Source organism: Sminthopsis crassicaudata, chromosome 3, assembly GCF_048593235.1.
Source record: "Sminthopsis crassicaudata isolate SCR6 chromosome 3, ASM4859323v1, whole genome shotgun sequence".
Taxonomy (NCBI): domain Eukaryota; kingdom Metazoa; phylum Chordata; class Mammalia; order Dasyuromorphia; family Dasyuridae; genus Sminthopsis; species Sminthopsis crassicaudata.
In genome coordinates, this window is record NC_133619.1 from 33,413,761 (window position 1) to 33,440,405 (window position 26,645).

A 26,645-nucleotide genomic window follows, 5' to 3' on the forward strand; every position below is an offset into this window, starting at 1 on the left:
ATATATATATACATATATATGTGTATGTGTATATATATATATACATATATATGTGTATGTGTATATATATATATAATATATATGTGTGTGTGTATATATATATATAATATATATGTGTGTGTGTATATATATATATATATATATATATATATATATATATATATATATATATATATATATAATCAGTTATTTGCTAGGCTAATACAACACATTTAGGTATATTAGAAAATTTCTTAACGGCCTGAGTCATTCAATGCACTAAAACTAAAGCACATGTAGTTGCATGTGATTTTTGAGTTAAATTGAATTGGACTTCTTTGTATTGGGATGATGTTTCTCCTGATTCAAATAACTAACTAATATTAGAAGTGTCTTAAGAAGGTCTCTTCTTCCCCCTGTGCCTGAAAGAGCCAATTGCTAATGTTCTCCTGGCCCTCAAGCCAGCAGTGCTATTATTCTATGATTTACTGTCATTTTAAAAAACGTTTATATGGAGATTTGCATTACTAATTGTACATTATCATAAAATCTTCTATTTTTATCATCCTACAGATGGAGAGTTCAGGATAATTTTTTTTTTCCCTTCTCACTTAAAATAGGCCTTCGCTGCAGTTTTTTTCAGATCGTATATATTCTTTATGTGGAATCTTAGAGTTATCTCAATTGCATATAAACTTAAAAATATCTTTTCCCCTAGTCACTAAATTAATTTAATGTTAACTATTGAAAATTAGAAATCAGAAATCTAGAGTTTGATGTGACTTTAGAGGTCAGGGAGTCCAATAATTATTTTATAGCTAAGGAAGCTGAAATCACTGAAGTCAAGTGAATTGGTTGAAGTCACACAAGTAGAAACCCAGAATGTGTGCCTTCAAACCCAGTATCCTTTCCATCACTTTATGTTGCCTGTATAGCTTCTGGTAGTGGAACTCTATAATCACCTAGTGGCACAGTAGGTACAGATAGTGAGGAAACAGCTGAGCTGAATTGAGGTAAAGAAAAAAGGAAAGGAAGATGGAAAAAAGAAAGTGAAAAACACAGTTTAGAACCCTATCTATCTAAGCAAAATGGCTGAACGACTTCAGAGATACAAATGGTGAGCCTCAGTGGGATTTTGTAAATGGTATCTATCAGTACTTTGTTCACAAAACATTTCATACATTGAGGAAATGACATTTTCATTTTTGAAGAGGGGAAATGCTCATATTTTTTTCTAAATATTTCTAGTATCTGAAAACTTGCGTCAGAGTGATTCTAATCTCTTGTATACCCAGATGCTAAATCTACCTAATACCAAATGCCTTGGAAAAAAATACAAATCAAATCAATTATTCAGATAATTAAAATACCTAGGTGGTATCAGAGAGCCCTTCCAGATAAGAATCTAATATCTTATTATCTCTTTATAGATATTATCTTGCCATTGGCAATTAAGACATGTGTGGGAAGAGAACTCAGAGAATTCTAGTTGTGTGTGAAGTGACTCAGATGATTTTGAAAGTAGGAATATTAATTAATCAGGGAAAAGTGTCACACATACTAGTGAAAAGGAAAACTGAAATAAGTTGTCAATTATACAGATACAAATGTTATTTATTTTGTAATATAACATACTATATAATAATACATAACACATTATTATTTTACATCTGACTATGTTTATATTTTTATCATATCTATAGCAAGATATTAGATTTAGCTCTGGAAGAAACCTCTGATATAATCTAATTCAAACACTTTATATTACAGATGAGGAAACTGAGGGCCACTGAAATGATAGAACTTAAGGCTATAACATCTCACTGCCCTATAATGAATCATTTTACAAAATGTTACCTCAAGTAACAAATGACCATAGTCACAGAGGTTTTGCACCCATCATTAACTACAAAAATACCAAAAAGCTCACACAGTTGAAAGCAAAAAGCTTTCTTTATTCCATTGAAGGACAGAAATTAGACATATGTTGGGCCTCCTGTAGTAGAAGGCCTGAGACAGTAGGGCTAAATTTTGAGTTATGTATTTGTAGCTAGATAAAAAATCAAACAGGGTTGAAATATAAGAGTAACAATGAAGCAAGGCTGTCTAGTGACAAAAAATCTGTTCTTAGGAGGGCTTCTTGTCTGTGTCTGATTTCCTGAGCATCAGTTCTAAAATCTAGTTGCAACACAATTCATCGAGAGTGCAAAGGATTGTTGGTATGTCAAGATTAGGGCACAGCTTGCATTTTGGCCCAGTTCTAGAAAACAGGGTATCTAAAAAGAGAGAAGTAATCTTTGATCATGACAAAAGGAAATACATTGGTAGTTACTACCTGAGTTTAGTACTAGAGCTGGTAATCTGAGATCAGACAATGGATTATGTTTGTAGCATGAGGTGTATGCTCAAATTGCTGTCTTTATATACACAAAATATTGATGCCAGAAAAATCTCTCTTTTTCTCCCTCCCTCCTTCCTTCACTACCTTCTTCCCCCACCCTGATTCTCTCTGTGTCTCTGTCTCACTCTCTAATTCCCTGAGTTTGTCCTTGCTCTTAAGTGCTAACTGACGTTTTGGGCATACCCTATGCAAGCCAATGTTTTGTAGCATTTGATTGGACAGCAAGCAGTTGAAATTTCATTCATGAAAATGTGATGCGTGAAAGATAGGTGATCCCTTTGTTCATCATCACACTACATACACCAGATTTTATTTCAGTGGGTGTTGAGCAAACAGGCAATGGGAAAATTACATAAACTAAAATAGCACGGGTGGAGGGGGTCATTTCAGAGGCACAGTCAGCCATAAAGAATTGCGATGAGCTGTCTTTTTATATCTTAATGAAGCCACAGGAGGGAAAACTGGTTGTTATTTTTCATCCCCAAAGTCTTCATTTGTTCCCCAGTCGTTCTTATAGCAATAATAACAAGGGTTATCACCATATCTTTTCTCCATCCAGAAAGATTCCATGAAAGTGAAGGGCTTAACTTACTGTGCCAAGGGAAGAGACGTTCCTTTTTTAAGAAATATAATATTATGCAAATATTATCAAGTTAGTAAAACAGAAAAAGAGGCCTACAAAAGAAGAAGGAGGAGGATGTGGATGATGAGGATGAGGATGAGGATGAGGATGATGTCAGGAGCCATTTATTCCAATTTTTAACTGGTAAAGATTCCTCTGAAGGAGACATCCAATCTTTGCTTGAAGGATTTCACGGAAAGAGTCAACTGTTGCCTGAAGCAGTATGTTCCACTTTTGGAACTGTTTTGTTTTTTGTTGCTATTGGATCAGTGACATCAGGAGGAGGATGTTTTGACTTGCAAGTGTATTGGATTTAAATGAAGCAGAGCTTGTTCCAAGTCATCAGCCTCACTCTCACCTCCAGAGGCATCTGAGTCCAGTAGCAAAACACTGGTCAGAATGCCTGAAGAGAACTCCAGGTGCTATGGAAGACTTTGGCCTTTTTAATTTAAGATCTTTCCTAGGTTTCAGTTTATCTGAGGCAACACCCATTCAGTAGTTTATGGCTAGATAAGAATTAAAGTAAAAAAAATGACCCACTTTGCTTTCACAGAGTCAATCAGGTAGGGAAAAGAACAGAACAGAAACAGTTGTTATTTATATTTACTCTGAGCCTTCAAAATCGAAATTATATATCAGTAAAATTTAACTGAGACCTTTTTATTGCTCCACAAGTGAAAGCCAGAGTAATTTGGGTTTAAAGTCATAGTCAAGTCGCTCCCTCCATTTGAATTACAGTGGGTTTTTTTTAAAACAAAGCCTGGTTAGTTATATTATTTAAGAATTTTACCTTTTTTGTTATTTCCATTTATTACTACCACCAACATCCTCCCAATTCTGCTTGCTGAGACCAAACATAACACATCTAGCCCTTCTTTCAGATAATGGACACCTAAATATCAAATCTACCATTCTGATTCTCCCCATTCCCATTCCTTTTTTCTTCAAGTTCTCTCCATTATCTATATGGGTATGCAATAAGGTCCTTTAAAACCATCCTAGTTTTCCTCCCCTAGTTCTCTTCCCTTCATTCTCTCTCTCTCTCTCTCTCTCTCTCTCTCTCTCCACTTTATTTTCTCACTACCAAACAGGGATATGATCACCTTCATATTCTTCAAAGCTATTGTCATAATGCAACCTAAGATTACCTTAGCACTTTACCTGCCAAATCATATAGGTGATACCCTGTGAGAGATAAGTATTATTAATTAATTACAAAGTATAGGTTCCAGTATGCTTTGTCTCTTAATAGTTTTTTTCTCCAAACTTTGAAAGAATTCACTAGGGTTTGCAGCAAAGACTAGTTTTAGAAAAAGAAAAGAATAAATGATACTTACTTTAGTTATAAAGAATTGAAAAAATATGCGTTACTTACCTGTTTCAATTTTTATTGTTCTGCAAAATTCTTTCAAAAACCATCATTAAGTATGTAAAGCATAAAATTCTGATCATTAATTGACTTTTTCTTTAAAAAATTCAAAGCATATAGCCAAACCATAAAATCACTTAAGAACAACAGCAAAGTTCTTTGCTAATTTTATGATGAATTATTTCATATTAAATATGTTAAATTCATAAATAAAATAAACTACATTTCTTGAATAAAACAATGTTTAGAGATTGAAATTTTACCCAAATAACTTCATTGAAAAAATTGCCTACTTTCTAATTTCTCATTTTTTGTTCTATTAATGAATTCAGGTATAGAAACACTAAATGGGAAATCACATAAAAGGCTAAAAGTCTCATTCATATCTTTATTTCATCCCCTTTCATTTCCTAAAACAGACATTTTCATTGAAACAATATGATGTTCAAATGAGCCGCTGTTCTACTCTTTTGAGGTTTACTTCTTTTATTGATACTTCAAAAGTATAAGCACAGCCATGAAAGCCAGCCAGAAGAGCCTAAAACTTGTCAAAAGAATGATTAGCAAGTGAATTTCTATTCTGAGTGGTTACCTGGGTTCCAGACTTCAACTTCTAAGTTTTAAAAATATTATTGTTCATAGTTTTAGATTCAATGGAATTCTTAGAATCTTTGTCCTCATAAGCTTATTGTGGGCAGGGATCATTCTTTCTATGTGCTTTGTATTCCTTGTGTTGTTTTGCTCTTCAATCAGTACTTCAAAATAGCATTTGTTAATATTAACCTTCCTTGCTTTCCTTCTACTTTCTGTAGAGCATCAGTATTCAGATGTTTAGTTTGTTTTCTTTCCATTTTTACATAAAATCTAGAAGTAAATGAAATGCAAAATAATCTGAAGCTAACTTCTTCATATTTGCTTTATGTTGGATTTTGCTTATATCAGACTTTTAGTTGTGGAACCCAGTCATTGTGTTTGTGCTAGCTCTTTAGAAGAGGGCTAAACCATGATAAAAGCTGGTAATTGGCTCCCTGAGTACTAAAGCAGAAGAAATACAGTCTTGGACAAATTTGTTACCTTATTTTTTATATCATTTTCAAAGTGTACAGGGAGCATTAGCCAATTATTGTTCCTCTTTCATTTTGATGGAGGACTAATGACATCAGAGGGTGATATCTTGATCACAAGTGAATTGGATTGAAATGAGACAGAGTTGAGGGAAGTTGTCAGCCTCAGTCTCTCTTCCAGAATGATCAAGGTCCAAGACAAAATTCAAGGTGACTTGCAATGGTTCGAGATATAGTGAACGATCTTGGTATTTTCCATTTCCAACAAAGCTCCAAATGCTCCACAGCACCTGCTTCATCTGCCTTCATGATTTTGGGGTATGATTACTACACATGGAGCAACATGTGAAAGTTATGTGCCAGGTGGACATCAAAAGTCAATGAGCAGTCTTATAATGGGTTCAGGAAACCTTCACATCAGAGCTGCTAGTTTCCCTGAACACCTCATAAGCCTTATTATATTAGTCAATATATTGAAAGAGAAGGAAGACTTGTTATTACTTGTTGATATGTTAATAATACAATTGGGTGACTTCAGGCATTTTGGATTATTTAAGTGAAAGTCATTCCCTACTTAACCCTTAGATCCATGGGCAGTAGACAGCTATATTATCTGGGTTTTATATTGAGAAATTTCCCTGATACGGGGTTTTCTATTGCCTCTTTTCTGATTCAATGACCAGCAGGCACTAATCAATCAGTTAACAGACATTTGTAAAGTCCTACTCTGTGCCAGATATTGTGCTAAACAGCATGCCTATAAAATAGAATTAAAACAGCTTAGAAAAATAATATGCTTTTACATGTCCCCTCACTGGATATATTCTGTCCTCCATCAATACTCCCTTCTTCCCTCCCTCCATCCCTGTGGCTGGGGATGTTTGCTTCTAAAGGATGAGTCTGTAATGATGTAGCTTTTTCAATCCTAGCTGCAATCTGAGAGGGTACTTATTTTGAGATTTCACTGTTCTACCTTAAGGATATGTTTGAAAAGTGAAACATACCAGTTAGATATATTTAACCAGTGGCACTTACAGATGTTTCACAGCTTTCTAAAACATTCCCCATATCATTCTAACACTTTTTCATTTCACCTTTAAAAGCATTAAACTACCAGATTTCTAAGTTGTTGTTGTTGTTGTTGTTGTTTTTTCTGAATCCATTTAGTGAAGATGCCTTGTGAATATTAGATTTAATGTGTCTTGCCAGAATGTTTATTAAGTCTGGGACAGAATGTCAGGGTGACTTGCATGTAGATACCAGTACAAAGTACCTATTGTTCTCTTTATTTTTAAAGAACCAGTGCCAGGGGGGTTAATTAAGAATACCACTTTTTTGCATGCATTAAATATTGGATTCAAATAGAAGGTGAATATGGATTACTGATACTGAAATTATTGGAGAATGAAAAGCAATTTCTTCAAGAAAGTTTATAGTTATATCCAACTATTGTTATGAAGCAACAAAATAAATGTCAGAAAAAGACTGGAGTGTTGATTTTTTTAAAGAGATTAAAGTTTTAAGATTTTTTTTTGAACCACAAGCAATTCAGGTTCTGTTTCAACAACTTTTATTACTTTATTTTCTTGATAAATCATAGATTTGACCCTGGCTTGATGAAATTGAAGGGACAGTAAGATAAAAGCCAATTTTATGTGCAACAAAGAGAAGAGAGGTTTTGGCAATGATCCAGTTAATTTAAACTTTATAAACAGGAAAACCAGGTAATTTATGACCTAAAAATCCATTTTGAAGCAAATTACTTGGATTGACCTGACACTGGTCACATAAAGGAAGTAATTGCTGCTTTTTCCCTTGACTTTGGGCAATAATCTGATATCACACATTCATTGATTTCAACAAGAAGTCCTTTGGTGATAATAAAGGAAGGCCTTTAAACTTCATCTTAAATAAACTGTAGAAAGGATAGACTGTTTAAAGAATAAAGAACTATTCAATGTTTACCTTTGTTCAGCCAGTTATAGTTTATCCCCAAAGGAAAATTTTCCCAAAATACAGTGAATGTTGTATTTTAAATCCTGAGTTAGGTCCTTTTTTTGGTCTTCAGGAAATGAATGTTGCTTAGATAACAAAGGCCCTCTCACTATTTTTACTCTGTCTCCCTTGTATGAATATACTCTTATGGATAGGGAACTGTCAAATTATTTGTATGTCCTTTGGAGCCATGTCACCTTCCTTTAAAGCAGATAGAAGACTTTTGTATGTTCATTTTTCTCATGTACCCTAATATGAACATGTCACATAGGAGCCAGTTTCTTCATCACCAGACTTGTTTATCTTTTTCTCTTTACAATGTCATTCTTGAAAGCATCTTATCTAAACAGGATGATTTTTCTTTATAGAAGTTTATTTCATAGAGTCCTGTTTGCCTTTTCCCTGAATTCTATGAAATCTGCCCTCTAAGAACACTGGATCTATGTCGATCAATATTTGTTTTTCCATTTTCTCCATTACAAATTCTGTGATACATCACTTGTTTCCTGCTGATGTCTTCATAACTTCCGCCCTACCAAACATTTTATTATTGTTGGTGAGACACCAAATCAAAAAAAAAATTCTCCTTGGTGTTTCCTCCCTTTGAAGGATGAAATTATCATTAAGGCAATTATCAGAAATAATTACTTGTTCTGAATTTGACAAAGAGAGAGCTCCAAGAGATGTCTGGATAATCGAAGTCCTCCATCACTACCATTCCATCCCTCTGTAATAGATTTATTAATTTCATCTTCTACTTCTTCTTTCTAGTTTTTCATTATAAATTCATTATTAAAAAATGTCTGGTGAGAATATCACTGTATCCTTTGAAATTCACCTAATAATGTCCACCACACTTAATACTTCTTCCTAACATACAATTACAACTATTTCTTCTTTACTCATCCTTTGTTTTCACTAAGGTAAATCTTAGAATCACATTAATGTCATAGGCCAATTCCCATCAATCCTTCAGTGGTATCTATGAGATCCATTTTATCTTCTTACATAACCTCTAATTCATTTTTCTTGTTATCCAAACCTTTTGTATTTATAGACCTCTGAGCCTTTGGGTTTTATTTAATGTTAGTAATTTTTTGTTGAATTTTGTATCCCATGAATTGATGAGTGCCTCAATTATGATTCTTTTTCCTATATTATAATTTGTTTTCTATGGTATTGGTGGACATACCTACTTCTTTTTCAGCCTCATTTAAATTCACATGATGGTAAGGTACATGACTTTTGCCAGCCCAGTTTAGGTGACATTTCGAGAATGGATTTTAATCATCATTTTCATCATCATTAGTACAATATGTAGGATATTAAAGTTTGCTAAGGACTTTAAATTTGTTATCTTGTTTGAATTTACAAAGATCCTTTGAGATCCACATGCACTTAATGTCTTTTTTTTTTTTTTTTTTTGTTATAAACAGTGGATATGCAAAGGGGAAATAATCTTTGCCCTAAACCACTTACATTTAGTAATGGTGGAAACCATATGCACATATTCAAATGTAACAATTGGATTAGGGAGTGAATCTGTGATTTTGTTGATAAGAGGGAGTTCCCAGATGAGAAAACTCTTCCTACTGGGCAGACCAGAATCTGCTTTTGAAAACTGTCTCAAGAACCAAAAGCTTAATTGATGTGAGAAGGATCACAGGATCATTGTGTATTAGATTCAAGACCTTGATCAGGTCTTTTTTAACTCTGAGACTGGCTCTCTATTTGCTGATGTTCATTCTTTACATTATATAAGTTCACAGAATTATAGATGTAGAACTGGTAGGGACCCCAGAAGTCACTTAGTTCAATTCCCTCAATTTATATATGAGAAAGGTGAGACTTAGAAAGATTAAGTAATTTGTCTGATGTTATTCAGATAGAAAATAGCAAAATTAGGATTCAGACTCATTTCTTCTGATTGGAGATTCAGCCTTACATTCACTATTTTCCACTACTCTTTGGTACCAAGGCTAATATTGATAGTAACAGCAATACCTCTTGCTTCTTTTGCAAACCTAACACAGTTGGGATGAATTGTGTGCTAACCAATCAATTAGCAGAATCCCCACAGTCAAGAATCTAGACAGGTTGTTTTAAAATATAAATTCTTAGCATCACATGTTTTCGTTTTTTAAAGCAAATGTAGATCCTACTTCCAGTTGCAACATTAAAGTTTTCTATCATGAAGAATAATGGTAGCCTTCAGATTTTTTCAGGTTAAAACAAATAGAAATTGTGCAAAACTTCAATCAAAAACTTTTCTCACAAAACTTCTATTGTGATAATAGCAGGAGATCTTAGTTTGTGCGTGTTATATTTACATGCCCTTCAAAGAAGAAATTTATCAGACCTCAAAATAATTTCTAATGGCATAAAATGGATTCAGTGCTGAGATTTATTATTATTATTAATACAAATCATTTTGATTCATGTTCTTTTCTCCATCTCTGAGAAACACATTTTAGTTTGGTACATTTATAGTCAGTGTTAAGTACATGATTCTTTTGCCATAGCCACCCCTCCAAGGTGAAATGAAGAACTGGAACAATTAGCTGGGTAGTTTAATTTATAACAGGCTTTCCATGGAAGAGTATAGATAAAAATGAATTTTTCATTTTTAAAAATTAATCATCAAATATATTTATTAAGCCTATTACTTTTCTAGGACCACAAGAGAAGACTAAAAAAAAGTCTTTAATTCACCAAAAAACTTTGTCTAAATTCAGAGACAAAATAAATATGTATTGAATACTTATTAACAGGAATATAGTATATATTACTAATATTCCATTCCACTTGTATGCATCTCCACTTCAAATAATGGTAACATAGATTCCCAAAATAATAAAGTTTATCATCATTTCTTCTTTTATAATTTTTTTTATTTTCAAAATACATGCAAAGATAATTTCAAGATTCATCTTTATAATATTTTGTGTTCCAAATTTTTCTTTCTCTCTACTCCTCTCCCCCCCCTCTCCTGCACTACAGATAAGCCAATATGGGTTAAAAGTGCAGTTTTTCTAAATATATTTCCACATTTGTTATATTATCATTATTTCTTGCATTGAGATTCTTTAATTTTTTAAAAGCATTTTTTGGACTGATAAGATGATTGCTTTAGAGCTGAAGTGACCTTTGAGGTTACCTTCATTTTATGTAGAAGAACCAAGAAACCAAAATAGTTTAGCAGCTTTTTCAAGGTCAAACAATTAGTAAGTAGAAGGAGGAATAGGAAATGCAATAAACATTTATTAAGCACCCACTCTGTGCCAGATACTGTAAGTTTTATCTTATTTTATCCTCACAACAGCTCTTGGAGATAGATGCTATTATATTATCCCTTTTTAGAGTTGGAAAACAAACATATAGTCTTTAAATGTTTTGCCCAGAGCCCTAAGAATCTGAAGCTGGATTTAAACTCAGATTTTTTTTACATGGATACCCAATGCTCTATCCATTTCTTTTACCCAGCCACCACTTAGAGTCAACAAGCATTTATTAAAAACTTTCTATGTGCCAAATACTATGACAAGCCCTGGGGGCTCAAATAAAGTCAAAGCAAACAAGCAAAAGGAAAAAAAACCTCCTTTCCAGGGGTTTACACTTTAATGAGGGAGACACATAAATATTTAGGTACATACAAAAGTATATGAAGGTAATCTGAAAGGGAAAAATATTATGAGTCAGAAAAAAGCTCTTACAGAAGAGAAGATTTGAAATGAGTCTTTCAGGAATTCGAAGATACCAAGAAGCACAAGGTAAGGATTCTGAGTATTCCAGTCATGAAGAACAGTCAATGCAAAGACTTAGAGATGAAATATAGAGTCTTATGTTAGAGGAACTAACTATGAGGAGTCTAATATCACTGGGTCACAGGAAGCATGAAAAGGAGCAAAGAGTAAGAAGAGGGGAAAGTAGGGCAGGTGAGGATTGTAAAGAACTTTAACTGCCAAACAGAGAAGTATCTTCAGGCAATCTTGAAGATAATAGGGTACCATTGGAATTCCTTAATAGAGGAAGAAGTGGTAACATATTCCAATCTACCCAATAGAATAATCACCTTGACATACGAATGAAAGATGGACTGGAAATGTGAAGAGATTTGAAATATTTGAAATTATTTACAAGATAAGAAGTGATGAAACCTCAAACTAGGGCTGTGGCTGTATGAGTATCAGTGATTTCAATAGCATCCGACTCTTCATGATCCCATTTGGGATTTTCTTGGCAAAGATCTGGAGTGGCTTGCCATTTCCTATTCCAGCTCATTCTACAGTTGAGGAAACTGGGACAAATGGGATCAAGTGACTTTCCCAGGATCCCACAGTTAGTAAGCATCTGACATCAGTTTTGAAGATGTCTTGCCGCTTTCAGGCTCAGTGCTCTATTGCTACATCTAGCTAATAGAGAAATGGGAAAATTTCAAATGACAAGATTTGTCAACCGTTTATAAGTATGGGATGAGTGAGAATGAGGAATGGAGGCTGACAATGGAGTTGTAGGCCTGGATGACTGAAAGGGTGGTGGTAGCCTCTAGTATAATAAAGAAGTTCAGAAGAGGGGAGTTTTTGGAGAAAAGATAATGAGTTCTGTTTTGGAAATGTTAAGTTTGATAAGCCTGTGGAATTTTGTTTGATATGTTTCCAAAACCTTTGAACAAGTATGATTGAACCTCAGGGAAAAGATTAGGAATGGATATATAGATCTGGGTATTACGTGCCTAGAAATCATAACTGAAGTCATGGGAGTACATGAGATCACCAAATGAGAGTATAATGAGAATATAGCACAATTGTTCATATGTAGTATTTAATAAGTGTTTGTTGCCTTTTACATATAGAATAAAAAAGAAAGGGAGAAGTATTTAAGTGGCTAAGATGTGGACCCTGATCTTACACCAAAACCAGTGTGCTTTTGAATAGTTTATGCGATCTTCATGGTGGTAGCTAATTCAGATGACTAGCTTTTAGTAATCTCTTCCACTTCTGGAGACCTAGAATCAAAAATCTTTCCTATAAAGTCATGCAGAAAGTTTTAAAATCAAGATGAAATTAGATAGCAATTCCTAAGGATACGAGGCTGGGAAGAGAAGTTAGTGAATTTTAGTAGGAAGTATATTGAAAAAATATAATAGATAAGTAATACCCTTGTATGTGAATGGTGATTTATAAAAGCTGTGTTAAGATATCCAAAATAACACTATTTTAATAACTAGAATTAGCCGATTGCCTGGAACCACCAATTTTAAAGAGTTGGAGCCTCAGCTCAAAGTATGAGGACCTACATCAGACCAGATGCTAATTGAGGCAAAAGAGCAAAAAGGAAAGGAGATACTATGAGAACAAAAAGGAGGGAGGGATTCTAGGGACTCTCAAAATAGAGTTTTCCCACTCCCAAAAGAGTACATGTCTAAATGTATAGACAAGATTGTTTTCAGATTTGACTTTTCTAGAAATAAAGTATGACCTGGTAGTCAAAGGTGAAAATACTGAATACTATGTTAATAAGGCCCTAAATCTCCTCTTTCTTAAAATTGATAACTTTTGTTTTGATATAATGAAACCATTTCATGAACACATCCAAATAGCATTCCAATACCCAACCAAACATATAAAAGCACATATTCTGAAAATAGTTAAATATTCTAATGCAGTAGTTTTATATATATATATATATATATATATATATATATATATATATATATATATATATATATATGTGTGTGTGTGTATACATATATATATATATATGTATATATATATATATACATATACACACATAGTACATGCTGTGTTTCATCTTTGTAAATTAATAATGGTTTACAGAAAGGGGGAGAAGTTTGCAGTAACTTTCATTTAATGGTAGCACCTTATTTAGTTTTAACTAACTGGTCATGTATATGTTGTTTTTTGCCCACAGATTTCTTCTCTTTGCTTTGGGTTTATATAAGTTCACTTGTTTCCCTAAATCTTTCATAGTGACTATTGCTTACAGCATAATGATATTCCTTTCCCTTCTTACATCACAATTCATTCATACATTCTCCAGTTATTAGGTATATGTGTTCTTTAGTTCTTTGTTATTACAAATAATCCCATTATAGACATTTTCACTTATGTGGGTCTTTTTGTGCTGTATTTAATCATCTTGGAGCATAAATTCAAAGTTGTAAGATTTGTAAATTGAAGTACTATATAGTTTTCTTAATAGACATATTTCCCATGATCATTTGAAAGTTCTATCAGCATGGAATTAATGTCTCTATTTCCCCATAGCCCCTCCAACACTGGATTCATCAATATTTTGTTGTTGTTGTTTTATTGTTATGTTTCATGTTATGGTTATTAAATAATACTCCAGAGGAATTCAAATTTAAATTTCTGGGATTATTAATCATTTTAAATTATTTTCCACATGATATTAATTGTTCTCATTTATACAGTCTGAAATTTGCAAAGTACTTTACATATAATATTCCATTTGACCCCTGTGACAAACCTGGGACATAGATTCCTTTATTATTCTCATTCTACAAGTAAGAAAACTGAGAAGTTTAGTTAATTACTAAGAATCAAACATGTATGATGCAGAATTTGAATTCAGATCTTAATTCCAAACCTAGTTCTGTATACACTTTACCATTCTGTTTCTCATTCTTGTACAGTCTTCTGAATTCTCTGTTGTAAAAAAAATTCCATCTTTCTTCAGAGCGTTTTAGCTCATATTTTTAATCCTACATGTGCATTATATTATAGTATGTTACATATACTATAGTATTATATAGTATAGTATCAAATATCAGATATATTTTATTTAACATTATGACTATCTTTCCTTATTCTTCTATCTTCCCTTAAACCTTTTTCAACTTAAAATCAAAATAATTATTGTTTTACCTAATCATAAAAATCACTTAAAACAAGTTCCTTGATGTGGTTGAGGGTATATCCATGTTACCATACTTGTAATGGTACATTTCAGAGATATGGTTAGAGCCATTGTTCAAGTGAAACAACTCCAGAAAGGCTTCTTGGCTCTACTGGAATAGTTCAGAGGTTCACCAAAAGGATCAAGGGAAAATACAAAGTTTATAGAAATTGAAAGGTCATAGATAATGAATTTGTTGTTTAATTGATTAATTTTTAGCAATTTCCATTGTCTTTCCTACTCTTTATGTTTCCACTCTTCCATTCTGTTATAGATGGATAAAAAACAAAGAGGTCTAACTTGTCAGTATGCCTTGGTTGACCTAAAAGTTTGCATCTCCCCCTTTTAGAGAAGAATTAGCATAAAGAAACAGAGAAGAATTAGATCTGGTTATCATGTAGAAAATTTGATAATGAAAAGTTATGAAAGGTCATATATTAGTTACTGAATCTTGTTATCCTGACTGTGATTCTACTATATTTGAATTGTTTATTTGTGAATGCCTGCAACAATTTCTCCTTGACTTGAAGTTTGGCCATAATATTCCTGAAAATTTTCACTTTGGTATCTCTTTAGAGGTGATCTAACTTAGATGTTCTTATATATCTACAGCTGCTCAATTTCCACTCTGCTGAATCACTATAGTGTGTAGTTGAACTGTGTCACAGTGGAATAATCTGCAGCAGAACCAACTGTGCTACAAAACCCAAGTGGCTGGGTGACAAACCCAAGAGAATATTGAGATTGATATAAAAATCAGTGAAATAGATGTGAGTTAAAAGTTCTGGATTCTAACTCACATTCTTTTATTGACTAGCTGTGTGACTGTTTCACTGTCTTTCAATTAATCAGACTAAACTATGTGACCTTCTAAGATCATTGATTGCCTGCCTATACATCTCCCTTCCATGATTCCAGGATTTTTTTTTTTTGCTGTTTCAACTTGCAGAACTAGCTGATCATTGAAGGGTTGCTATCTGTGTCAGCAAAGGGAGTGATGAAAAGGACATTTCTTAAAATATCAACAAATTTATGTATATCAGAGATGTTAAAATACTGCTCATATACTGTAATAAGGCATACTACCTTAACTGGATTAAAAAGTAATTGAGAATTATTTAACAAAATGAATAAAAACATAACACAAATAACATTACAGTTTCAAACTAAGTCAATATGTGACCTGCAGGGATGCTTATGTAGGGATCAGTGGACTCCATTTCCAATTGAATCTGATAACACTATTCTGCTATTCTAATGGTGTTACCAATACCCCAGAGATACCAAAACAACACTGATTCCTTTCCTTCTGAACCAACTATATAGATATTTGAACTTAAACAATTCTATACTTGAAATGATTCCAGTAATTGCTGCAGTAATCAGCTTTATTTTGCAGATGTAGGCCAGATATAACTTTAGATGAAATAATATTTATAAATAGACCAGCAAGCAGTATGCTTCATGTGCTTTCATGGAAGGTGATAGCAAATTTTTTTTAAAAACCTGGTGTTAGAACAAATACTCTGATTAGTGTTAACAAAATAATGTGCTTGTTACAATTTTTGAGAGTTGGTCATAACTGACAGAAATAGAGCTGGCCTTCCCTGTTTGAATTCAACATGTCTCTCCTATCTAGTCTGAAAACCAGGAGTTATTGTTGTCAGCATGAGATATAATGCTTAGTCATTTAAGCTTGTAAAATGTTGGCATCCCATCCACCTTTATGATAATGAAAATCAAAGTTTGAAAAGAAAAATTATCATTTCCATCAATAATTGAATATTCACATACAAAGAAATGACTCCTAATAACTTTCAGTGCTTTTGTTTCCAAATTCATCTCATCTATCCTTATGCCTTAGTTGAATGGGAAAGATTTGTCAGTTAAACAAAGATGCATCAATTCCTTCAATGGTGCTGCCTAAAGTTATTAATTAGGTTTCCTAGTTTGGGGATGATCTTTTCAGGTCACAGTGAAGTGTCATTGAAAAAGACCCATTAAAATGACTGATGGGTGTTGTAATTTCATTAGTGTCATCAATAATGTATTACATTTTCCTCTTAGTAGTCTCTTTCTGTTGTGTGTGGGTCAGATGAACTGGATGAATTACATTCATAAGCTCCAAATAGTTACAGATGATAGGAAAGATTTTACCAGATAGGTGTGGGGCAGAGGGGAAGGAGGGAAGAATAAAGGCTGTTTTAAATATGTTAGCTTACTAAAGTGATTTCAATTAAAGAATAATTTAATTATGTCTGATGTGTATCCAAGCCCTTAGGAAACCTATGTTGTATATATGCAAATACCATGGTGACTTATTGAAATGTGGATATGCTGCCAAGGTTCTACTAGTTTATTCTTTTTGCAGGAAAATGATCCTGATTTGTATTAAGGTTATGTTTATAAGAGGACAAACATATTTTGGCAAGGAATCTATCACTCAGTTATCAGAGACAATATTTCAACATGAAATAACTCTGAATCCTTGTTTCCATTTTTGTCTACCACTGATTTTGTATTATCTTCTTTATCCCAACCCAGATATGCCCCTCTGCCAAACTCCCTGAATACTGGTGGAGGATCCCACTATCATCTTAGTCATGAAGGTTCATAACTATATACATATCCTATGCTTTTCATTTAAAGACTTCACAATCCAATTCCAGTTTGCCTTTATAGCCTTGTCTTACATAATACCAAATTATTGTCTTGACACTCCCATTTCTTGGAAGATAAATGTCAAACTCTTAAGTTTAGATAGTACTTTCTGTTCTTTCCTTTTACTAATTTGATAGTCCATTATAACTGAACTGCTTACTGTTCCTTGAACTTGGCACTCCATCTTATTGCAACACTACTTTCCATGTCTAGAATATAAGCTCTTGTCATTGTCTCAAAAATGCTTTTTCTTTTCATTTCTTTCCTTCAAGGCTCAGCTTAGGAACTTTCTTTTCAGAAGGCTTCCTGATTTCCTAGCACTTGCTATTGCTCTTTAGCTCCTCTTTTATCCTTATGCACTATCTGACTGTATACTCTGTATCTCCCCTTTTAAAGCTTCAAATACTGATTTATTTTTGGTTTTATATGCCTATTACAGTACCTGGTATATGTAGCTATTGAGTCATTTAAGTCATGTCCATGGGGTTTTCTTGGCAAAGAAATTTGAGTGGTTGGCCATTTCCTCCTCTAACTCACTTTACAGATGAACTACTGAGGCACACCAGGTTAAATAACTTGCCCTTGTTTTTATAGCTAGTAAGTGTCTGAGGTTAGATTTGAACTCTCCCTGACTTTAGGGCTGGCTCTTAATCCACTGCACTACCTAGCTGCTCCTGGTACATAGTAAATACTTAATAAATGCTTGTTGTTAATCTCAATTGAGCTGGTGAGCTTGTATGACCCTATATAATTCTAGATAAATGTCTGATGCGTGGCTTTTGTGAATTTGGGTCTGACCCTGATTTGTAATTCCAGAAAAGGACAGACCATACAGGAAAGAAAAGACACTTGGACATAAAAGTCCCATCCATACTGAAATCAAAACACATTTAAAGTTTAGGTTCTATGCCATCAGCGATATTTACACAAGGCCACTGACTCAAATGTTTTGGTCAAAAATGCTGATCTGTACGGGAGCAAAAGAGACTTGTTCAAGGGCAAGAATGTATTTATAAGTCTCCTAGGTTTCAGATGGATCAACCTAAGGGTGGCTATAGTTAATACTGAGTGTTTAAATTTTAGCTGCATTATGTAGCCATCAATTCTCTTTACAAAGAGCTGCCCCAGTCAGTTTTGCTGAAACAGCTCAACTGTTCCATATACCATCCAATGAGAACTGAAGCCTCCAAATGAAATAAGAAGAAGAAAGAGGCCCACAAATGAGAATATGGGGGATGGGGAAGGGAGAGGATGTGAAAACTCCAAGGAGCAATTCAAATTGATTTGGTTGCTATAACATAGCTGACTTCTCCATATTTATTATAGATGTTTTGGTGTTTTAACCCTTGAAGCAACAATTGCAACCTTTTTCCCCCTTTCAAAAGATCTGGAGAGATCTCCTATATGCTAAAATTGGGATGTTTAAATTTGGAGTGTTAATATATAGGTGTATTGAATTTATTTAATAAAAACTTGCTGCTATCTTCCCTCAAACACAAAGCTGTGTGTGCAAAGTTGTAACAAGCAATCTTTGTGCCCAGTTTAATAAAACATGTCCAGGCATTCAACATAAAAGGTACTCTACAATATTACTGACTAGGCTAAGAGATGGTAGGAATACAGGGAGGAAGGAACATCCTTGAGGTATAACCCCTTCAAAAAGAAAATGTGTTTTTTGATGGTTTCTTATCTTTCCTCCTTCTATTGCATTTCTTCTTATACTACTTTTTTGGGAAAGTATATTGGATATTAGTACTTGCCTAGTACTTTGATTCTTCCATTAAGAACATTTCTAAACTCTGAAATGTAAGGAAAAATGGAACAATGGACTATTTTATGCCCAAGAGACTTTTGTAATTCTTCCAGTGGAAGAAAAGTTAGATAAGAATAAGAAATAAAATGATATAATAAATACAGAAATTCATTCTATATAACTAAAGAAACAAAATAGCTTGTGGTATAGGGATAAGGAATTGGAAAAAATGAGATTCCTGAGGGGGAAATCGTTAAACCAAATTACACTTGTCACAAAAAATTTAGAGGATGGATATTTATTTGATTCCATGGTTGTAATCAACGAATCACAATACATTGAGTGAGGTGATCTATTTCACCATCATCATAGATCAGGGAGGGTTAAATTATATCATCAACTGTCCAAAAGAATGGAATGAGGATACAAGAAACTCTGTCATTTGGAGTCATCAAGTTTCTTAGGTCTATGCTGATATGCACTCTGATTGGGTAAAATGGAAATGATTATTTATCTTTTATAAGAGTTTATCACTAACCTACTCCTTGAATCACAGACCATATGGAAAATGTGTTTATCTCCTTGTAGAGTTTCACAACCCAAGCAAATGATCCATTTCTATTCACATGGCTTGTTTAGAGGCATTTAGAAAGTATGTTATTGGATTGTTTACTAGTTAGAGAAAGCACATTCTGGTTATTGCCCAAACCAGGTCTGTTGTCATTAAAGAAATAGATATATACATTTTTCTATTTGATCAAAACCACTGCTGAAGTTTTTGTTGCTTTGAGATCTCACCGTTGTTCTCTTTTTCTTCCTCATCATTTTTCTCTAGGTCATTTCTAGCAAATAGGACTGAAAAAGTCTACATAAATATACTACATCTGAACTTATGATTAAGTGAATTGGCATTAAGGGACTAATCCTATAATCTTTATGAACATAGAATATTAATGTTGCCTTTTCATTAAATTGAATATTAATCATATTTAACATTTAATAATCATATTATGCATACATGATTCTGTGGTCTATAGCTGCTATTAAATTCAATAGAAGTTGAAGAGATGGAAACATCCTTTGTATCATTCCTATGTTCATTGAATCTTTCACTGAAACTGTCCCGATTGCAATTCTGATCATTCTAATAGGGAGCATCATCCCATTGCTTTTCCTTGAGGTAACTTCTGAGCTTAAGGGATAGAGAGCTTCTATTGCAGTTTCTTAAACACTGTGCTACTGAAATCAATTTTACATGAGAATTATTGACAGTAAAACTCTAAAAAGAGAAACCAGAGGGATCACATTATAAATGATAACACTTCCAAATATGAAATAAGCTTAATATTTCTTTCTGTTTTATTCATTGAACCAAAAACAAGGGAAAGAAGTGGTTGTTTACAAATAATATTCATCAAAAAGATTAAAATGTATTTAATGCTTTGACCTTTATATTAAGTCTTTAAATCCTCTTTGCCCCCACTTTCACATACTAAAACCTTGGTTTCTCTGAATATAATACTCTTTTGAGATGTAAACTTCCACAAGCCTATCCTTCCTTAATGGCCATTTCTCTATACATCATCCCTTCACCTATCATAAGATTCTGATACTATTCACAGCAGAATGTCTCCTGTAATTATCTTTATTTCATGAGAATACTCCTGGAATTTGGATTACAAATCTGAAGTTGCTACTAAATAGGTCAGAAAATTAGGTTACTAATGGAGTTTCTAGACTACTTTTCTCTCTTTGATGTTGTTTTCCTTCTATCAGATGTGTTCATCTCAAAACATTTAAGGGATCTCTTAAAAAAAACTTCATTCTTTTGATTTCTAACTTTAGTTCTCTGGTTTATGATAAAAAAGATTTAAGGTTATTATAAGTTCCTTGAGTTAGCCTAATAAAGCCATTTGCTTTCTTTTATTTGCTAGAGAGCTTCTTTTGAGGAATTTTTTGTTACCTTTATGAAAAAATTTGAAAATATATTTTCATTGATAATTTTGATCATGACAATGTGACTAATAATGGTTATTCAATTACTTTTACAACTGGAAAAAACATTCAGCAAGGATCTATAAAGGTACTTTGTAGGTTCAGGTATCTTACTAGGTACAAGGCACCATGCTAGGTATTAAGTACATACATACACATACACACACATACACACACACACAACTGGAGTAGTGCCTGTGTTCAAGTGTACTTTTAGAAAACTAGTACATGAAGGTAGTTGAGTGAAACCAAAATAATGAAAAATAATTTGGAGGAAGGGATAATACCATTATCTTGGAATAAGGGAAAGAAATCATGAAGAATCTTAATTGTATGATACTTAATGGATTTGTGATGTTAGCTAAATAACAAAGTTATTTAGTTTTAGACCTAAAGACCTCTGGACATAGCCTTGCCCACTCATTTTTTTTTTTATTATCTTTGCTAATAACAATAGCACTTATACAGTGCTTCAAAGTTTTCAGAGCCTTTCACATATGATCTTCACAACAGCCTAACTAAGTTAATATTATTATTATCTGTTTTACAGATAGTCAAATCCAAAGCTGAGAATGATTAAGTGATTTTTTTCAGGGTCATGCAACTAATAAGTATCTGAGGCAGGATTTGAAGTCAGGTGTACCTGACTCTGCAACCAGAACTTAATTCACTGTTCCATTTAACTCCCTTGCTTCTTTATAAATGAAATGAAAAAAAAAAAAGACATGGAAAAGATAAATGATTGCTCAAAGACATAGCAGTCAGCACCAGAATCCATTTGAAGCCAGGTGCTATGACTAGTGCCTATCCTATTGAAACATCTACTCTGTGCCTCGGTTTCCTATCTTTAAAATTGAGACAATGAAGCCTATAGTGCCTAGCACTCAAGGTTATTTTAAAGTTCAAATATGGTCATGTGTGGGAATTGGCTTGCAAATTTGAAAAGCACTAAATAAATGATTTGGAACTTTATAGTTTGTGCTTTATACACATGGTTTCATCGGAAATTCAAAATAACTTTACAGAGTAAACCCATATCTTCCATAGCTAAGGTTCAGAGAAAATCTAAGCCTCCATCATGGTTTTGTTATTTCTTGGTGTCCAGGAAAACATTTAAAACCATATTTTCCCAATGCCAAGTCAAGCACATTACCCATTATTCCATAAGCCACATTCTTTCATTAATTTCTCTGCCAGTTAATTAGAGAGAATAATTTAAGAATAAATTTCTTATTACAAGTGAACTTCACCTTTAAGATTGGTTCCAACTTGGGATGGAAAATGCCATCCTCATCCATAAAAAGAACTATGGAAGCTGAATATGAATTAAAACATACATACTATTTCTACCTTTTTGTTTGTTTGCTTGCTTGGTTTGTTCTCACAACTTTTCCCCTTTTGGTCAGATTTTTCTTGCACATTACAAATATAGAAATATGTTTAAAAGTATTGGATATTAAATTGATGATTTGGAGAGCAGGGCAGTAATGGAGGGAGGAAGAAAAATTTGGAACACAAAATCTTACAATAATGAATTTTGAAATGTATCTTTACATGTATTTGGAAAAATAAAATACTATTGAGGGAAAAAAAGAATGACAAAACTGGGTCTAAGACAAAAAGAACTAAAGGAATAGAGGATAAAGGGATAAGCCCAGAGACTTGGAGAAGATAGCCCATCTTATTTTAGTCCCCATATAGATGGACATGGTTGAGCATGCTCTTGAGGGAGGGAGGAAGAGCTGGAATCCAACCCCTTCCCCAAAAGCTGATGAAGCAACATCTTGATTTGACTGCAGGAGAGAATGGTGCTTGCCCTTTCCTAGAGTCAAACCTCATACTGTCTAAGGGACCAAAACTGATTTATCCCAGCTCCTAAAGGGAATAGGATAGTAAAGACAGGGTAGAGAGTTGTTATGCCAGAAGCATGGGCAGGCTCCTCCTAAGAGTCAAGTAGATACCAGATGCAGTTCTGACATACCCCAGCTGGGTTTCCTCCCTTGCTCCTTAACTCCTAGACTCTCTTAATTGGTGTTATCTTCTCTGTACAGTTGAGGACAGTTCTGGTGCCTGGTGAGTGTTTTCTTTTTGTTGTTGTTGCTTTGGGAGCTCCATCTGGCTCCTTGTTTTATGTGTGCATCTAATATGTAGCCCAGGTCCTTAACTCCTCAGGGACCATATTTTCTGTCTTTGTATCTTACTTGCTCCAGAAAATAAGGCCACCGAAGGTGAGATGAAGTGACCTGGGACTCTCAATGCCTTTATTTTAAAATAATGTTTTTAAATTGAATTAGGCCCATGCACTGACCCTTTCCATAAGGGGGTCATACAGTGGGTGACAATTAATTATCAAATATTTATTGTACAAATTATTAGGTTCCAAAGAGTATAAGGTAATGGGGGTTCCAATCAAGTTAGAGCAACTGAATTTGCTGATAGGTCTTCTTCCAAAGTTATATCAATATTCACTATGCCATGCTATCTTTTTTTGGCATAATGGTGTGTGCTCTAACTTATTTGGATATGGAAAGGGAAGTGGGTGGGGAGTGGAGAGAGACAAATGGAAATAGCTTGGGGTTGATCTTGGCTCTGACCAATCATCTCAGTGGAATAATTTAAGCCTAATTATATTTCTCTACTAGTTGATATATGTGCCTTTTGAAGAAAAAAAAAAAAAAACAATGATTACTTGAAAAAAATGGTTTTAATGTTGAGAAATAAATTCTTGCTTTCACCATAAAGCAGTTAAATGTTTTGTTTTTCTCTTCAGAAACATTCTATACAGGCTGGATGAGAAGACCCACCAGTTTTCCATACTCCATGAAGCTTGGGAACATGAAAAGTTACATCTGTCAAATGAGACCCTTCAAGCAGCACTGTCCAAGGTGCTGAACAGCATCAATTCAGCTCAGGTTTTCTTCAAAGCAGGACTTGATGTGTTTGAGAGTGGCTTGTTGGGGAAGAACTGAGAAAATTCTCAGCATTTTAAAAGAAAGTTTGTTTACAATTCAGCAAACAAAAGCTCTATTCTGACCAGGATTTCTGTGAGGTTGAAGGCTTTTTTTCAATAGGTTTTCAACTGTTGTCTAAAGGTACTATTATGTGTTTTAAAATGTATGTGAAAAAGAGCCTTTTGCACATTTACTATTTTTCATACATCTACATTTTGAAATGTGTAAGAGCAAGTTATAGGATTAACACTTAAGATTTATCTTTTAGAAAGAAATCTGCTGTATTTTTATATACATATTGAAAAAAATACTATGTTTTGGGGACTGAAGCCCAAAAAGTTCTGGACAATCTTTGCTCCTGTGGATGAAACATAGGAATGTTATTTATCTCCTACATGTAAGCACTATTAGTGACCCAGTTTCTAAAATAGAAATGGAGAATTGATAAAGTTGAAGTTTAATTTCAATGGTAAGTGTTTTTTATGAAGAATTCAGCTGTTTCAACTGAGTGACCAGTTGACCAAAAACTCCTTTGAATGTTTCTGTTTGTGAAATGAAGTGCCTGATTTTAACAAAACTAGATGTAGTAATACACTGGTTACAAAAATAAAGTTTTCAAGTGTTACCAATCAAAGAGCCATAAACAGTCTAGGGAAACTCTTGAGATATATCTGCACAGAACAATTTAAATGCAAATTTTCCCTAATAAGATACATAGTAAAGCTTTGAATCTTCTCATTTTTCTCAGTTGAGTTTGTAAGAATGTAAGGAAAGGTACACATCTATGAAACAGAAGAATATATGGGGATGGAAGAAACCATTGTTACCTAGGGCTCCCTTTAAAAAGGACTAATGAGTGCTCTTCTTATTTGTAGCTTGAGCAACCTTGTTGAGAGGCATTTTCCCAAGAACAAGTCAAAAGTACTTTTATAGAAATGAAGACCAAGTTTCTTTTTGAAAACATAAATATTTTAGAAAGAAGAAAATTCCTTTTTCTATCACTAAAGAAAAGTGGGTTTTAGAGAATGAACATGATTGCTCTGACCCAGTGAAAATTTTATTAATTTTTAATGAAGGAAATTTTAGTAATGGTTCATCCAACTCTATCTGACCTCCTTAATGGTAGTAATAGGTGTTGGTGACATCAAACATGACTTTGGACAGGAGAATGTAATTTAGGGTACAGTGGTTCTGATACTAGCTCACTGTGGGAAATGGGTTAGTTTTATAGATAGGCTTTATCTTTCCTCTCCCACATCCTCTCACCTTTTTAGAGCAACTTCCATTTTGAACTACCATAGGAAAAGCAATTTTTGGAAACTAGATCTGGCTATAGATGAACATAACAACTCCTAAATCCGCTATTTTCCATAATCTCCTATCACATAACATTTTAAACCTCTACAGTATTCTCTTAGTCTATTTGAAAAATGTATTTCTGATATCACATAAACTGATTCCATTTGAAAACCTATTTTCAGACTATTTCTTGCAATTTCTTATGCCTAATAAAACACCCTTGTTTCACATGTCACTTCATATCAGATATCCAACCCTCAGATTTACTAATTTAGCATTCGGTTGATGCCATGTTCTTGAAAGCCTATAGGTTTTGATTTCCTAGTCTTCAGTTTCTATTTTTCTATATTTTGGTTTAAAAAAATCACTAGGAAAAGAAAATGAATAGTCAACTATAGGCAAAAATGTAAAGAAAAGTTAATCATTATTGATTGATTCAATGATATGAATCAAAATGTCTTTTCCACAGTTTTTATATGACCAAAAAAATTTCAACAAACATTTACTAAAAGCATACTATATTTAAAGAAATGATACTCAAAGACAAAAGAGAATAATTCCTATCTTTAAGGAGCCTTTATTTTAGAGTCTACTGGGAAATTACAGAATTTGAGGCAGTTAGTTGAAAAATTCAGTCCTTAAAGGGCAATTGCAATGAAAATTATCCCAGTAAATCCACTTTATTTTAAGAATCACTTCCTCCTTGCAAAGTATTTTCTAAATGTTTTCCTTTAAAAATATTTGTTTCTGCCATATTGGAGGAGTTTTCCATATGGAAGAGCTAGAGGCTTGCCAAGGCAAGGTTCCCTCCTTATATTATCTTCAGTTCCTTTTCTTGTTCTTCCAAGATAAACATTACAGCACAAGGGGAGACACAAGCTCAGGACACCTGGGGCCAAACAGTGTAGAACATTTTAAAAACACTCTCTTTGTGCAGGTATTTCTTAAATATTTAATCGGGTTTCAAGGCAAACCTTCTTAGTCTTTCTATAGGGAAGCAGTTTTTTGTTTGTTTTGTTTTCATTTTGTATTTCAGATTGAAAATCTCTTCCATTCCTGACTTATCTCTAAATAAATGTCTTAATCCTTTAAAGCATCTCCAGATCTACTTTTTAAAAATAACAGTCACTTATCCCTCTAAATCAAATGAGGCACAGACAGAATAATCTGGAGATAACCTATATTATCCTTCAAAATTTTATAGTTTCAGTATTTGAATGTGGGCCATTAATTATGAATGGCGAGTATGATTTTTATTGGTCCATTTAAGAGAATTCATGAAGAAACTTAACTCTGATTAAGCCAGATGCCAAACTGATATGAAATCTATAATAGATCTTTCTTTAACTATAACAAACCTCTTAACTACCAGTGTTATTGCTATGCCATGCTCAGGGGTCTACCAATTTGTTTTCATTTGATCTTCTGTGTGTGTGTGTATATGTGTGTGTGTGTGTGTGTGTGTGTGTGTGTGTGTGTGTGTGTGTGTGTGTGTATGAGTGTGTGTGTTCCGCAGAAATGGAGAATTGATAATTTGGACACATTAGGAAAATAATAGGAATCATGTTTTTCCCATTGACTGGAAATATCTCTAACCTCTAAAAATATGTGAAATTC

The 26,645-nt window shown here is 33.5% G+C and overlaps 1 protein-coding gene across 7 annotated transcripts in view; it reads left to right on the top strand.

Annotated features, from left to right (window-relative positions):
* Nucleotides 1–26,121, top strand: part of NAALADL2 (N-acetylated alpha-linked acidic dipeptidase like 2) — a 1,407,963-nt gene extending 1,381,842 nt beyond the window's left edge. For all 7 annotated transcript variants that reach the window (XM_074298220.1, XM_074298221.1, XM_074298223.1 and 4 more), the window contains one exon: nucleotides 23,549–26,121. In XM_074298220.1, coding sequence (XP_074154321.1) covers nucleotides 23,549–23,747 — 199 coding nt within the window. In that variant the 3' untranslated portion in view covers nucleotides 23,748–26,121. The remainder of the gene's footprint in view (nucleotides 1–23,548) is intronic.
* The last annotated feature ends 524 nt before the right edge of the window (nucleotides 26,122–26,645 follow it).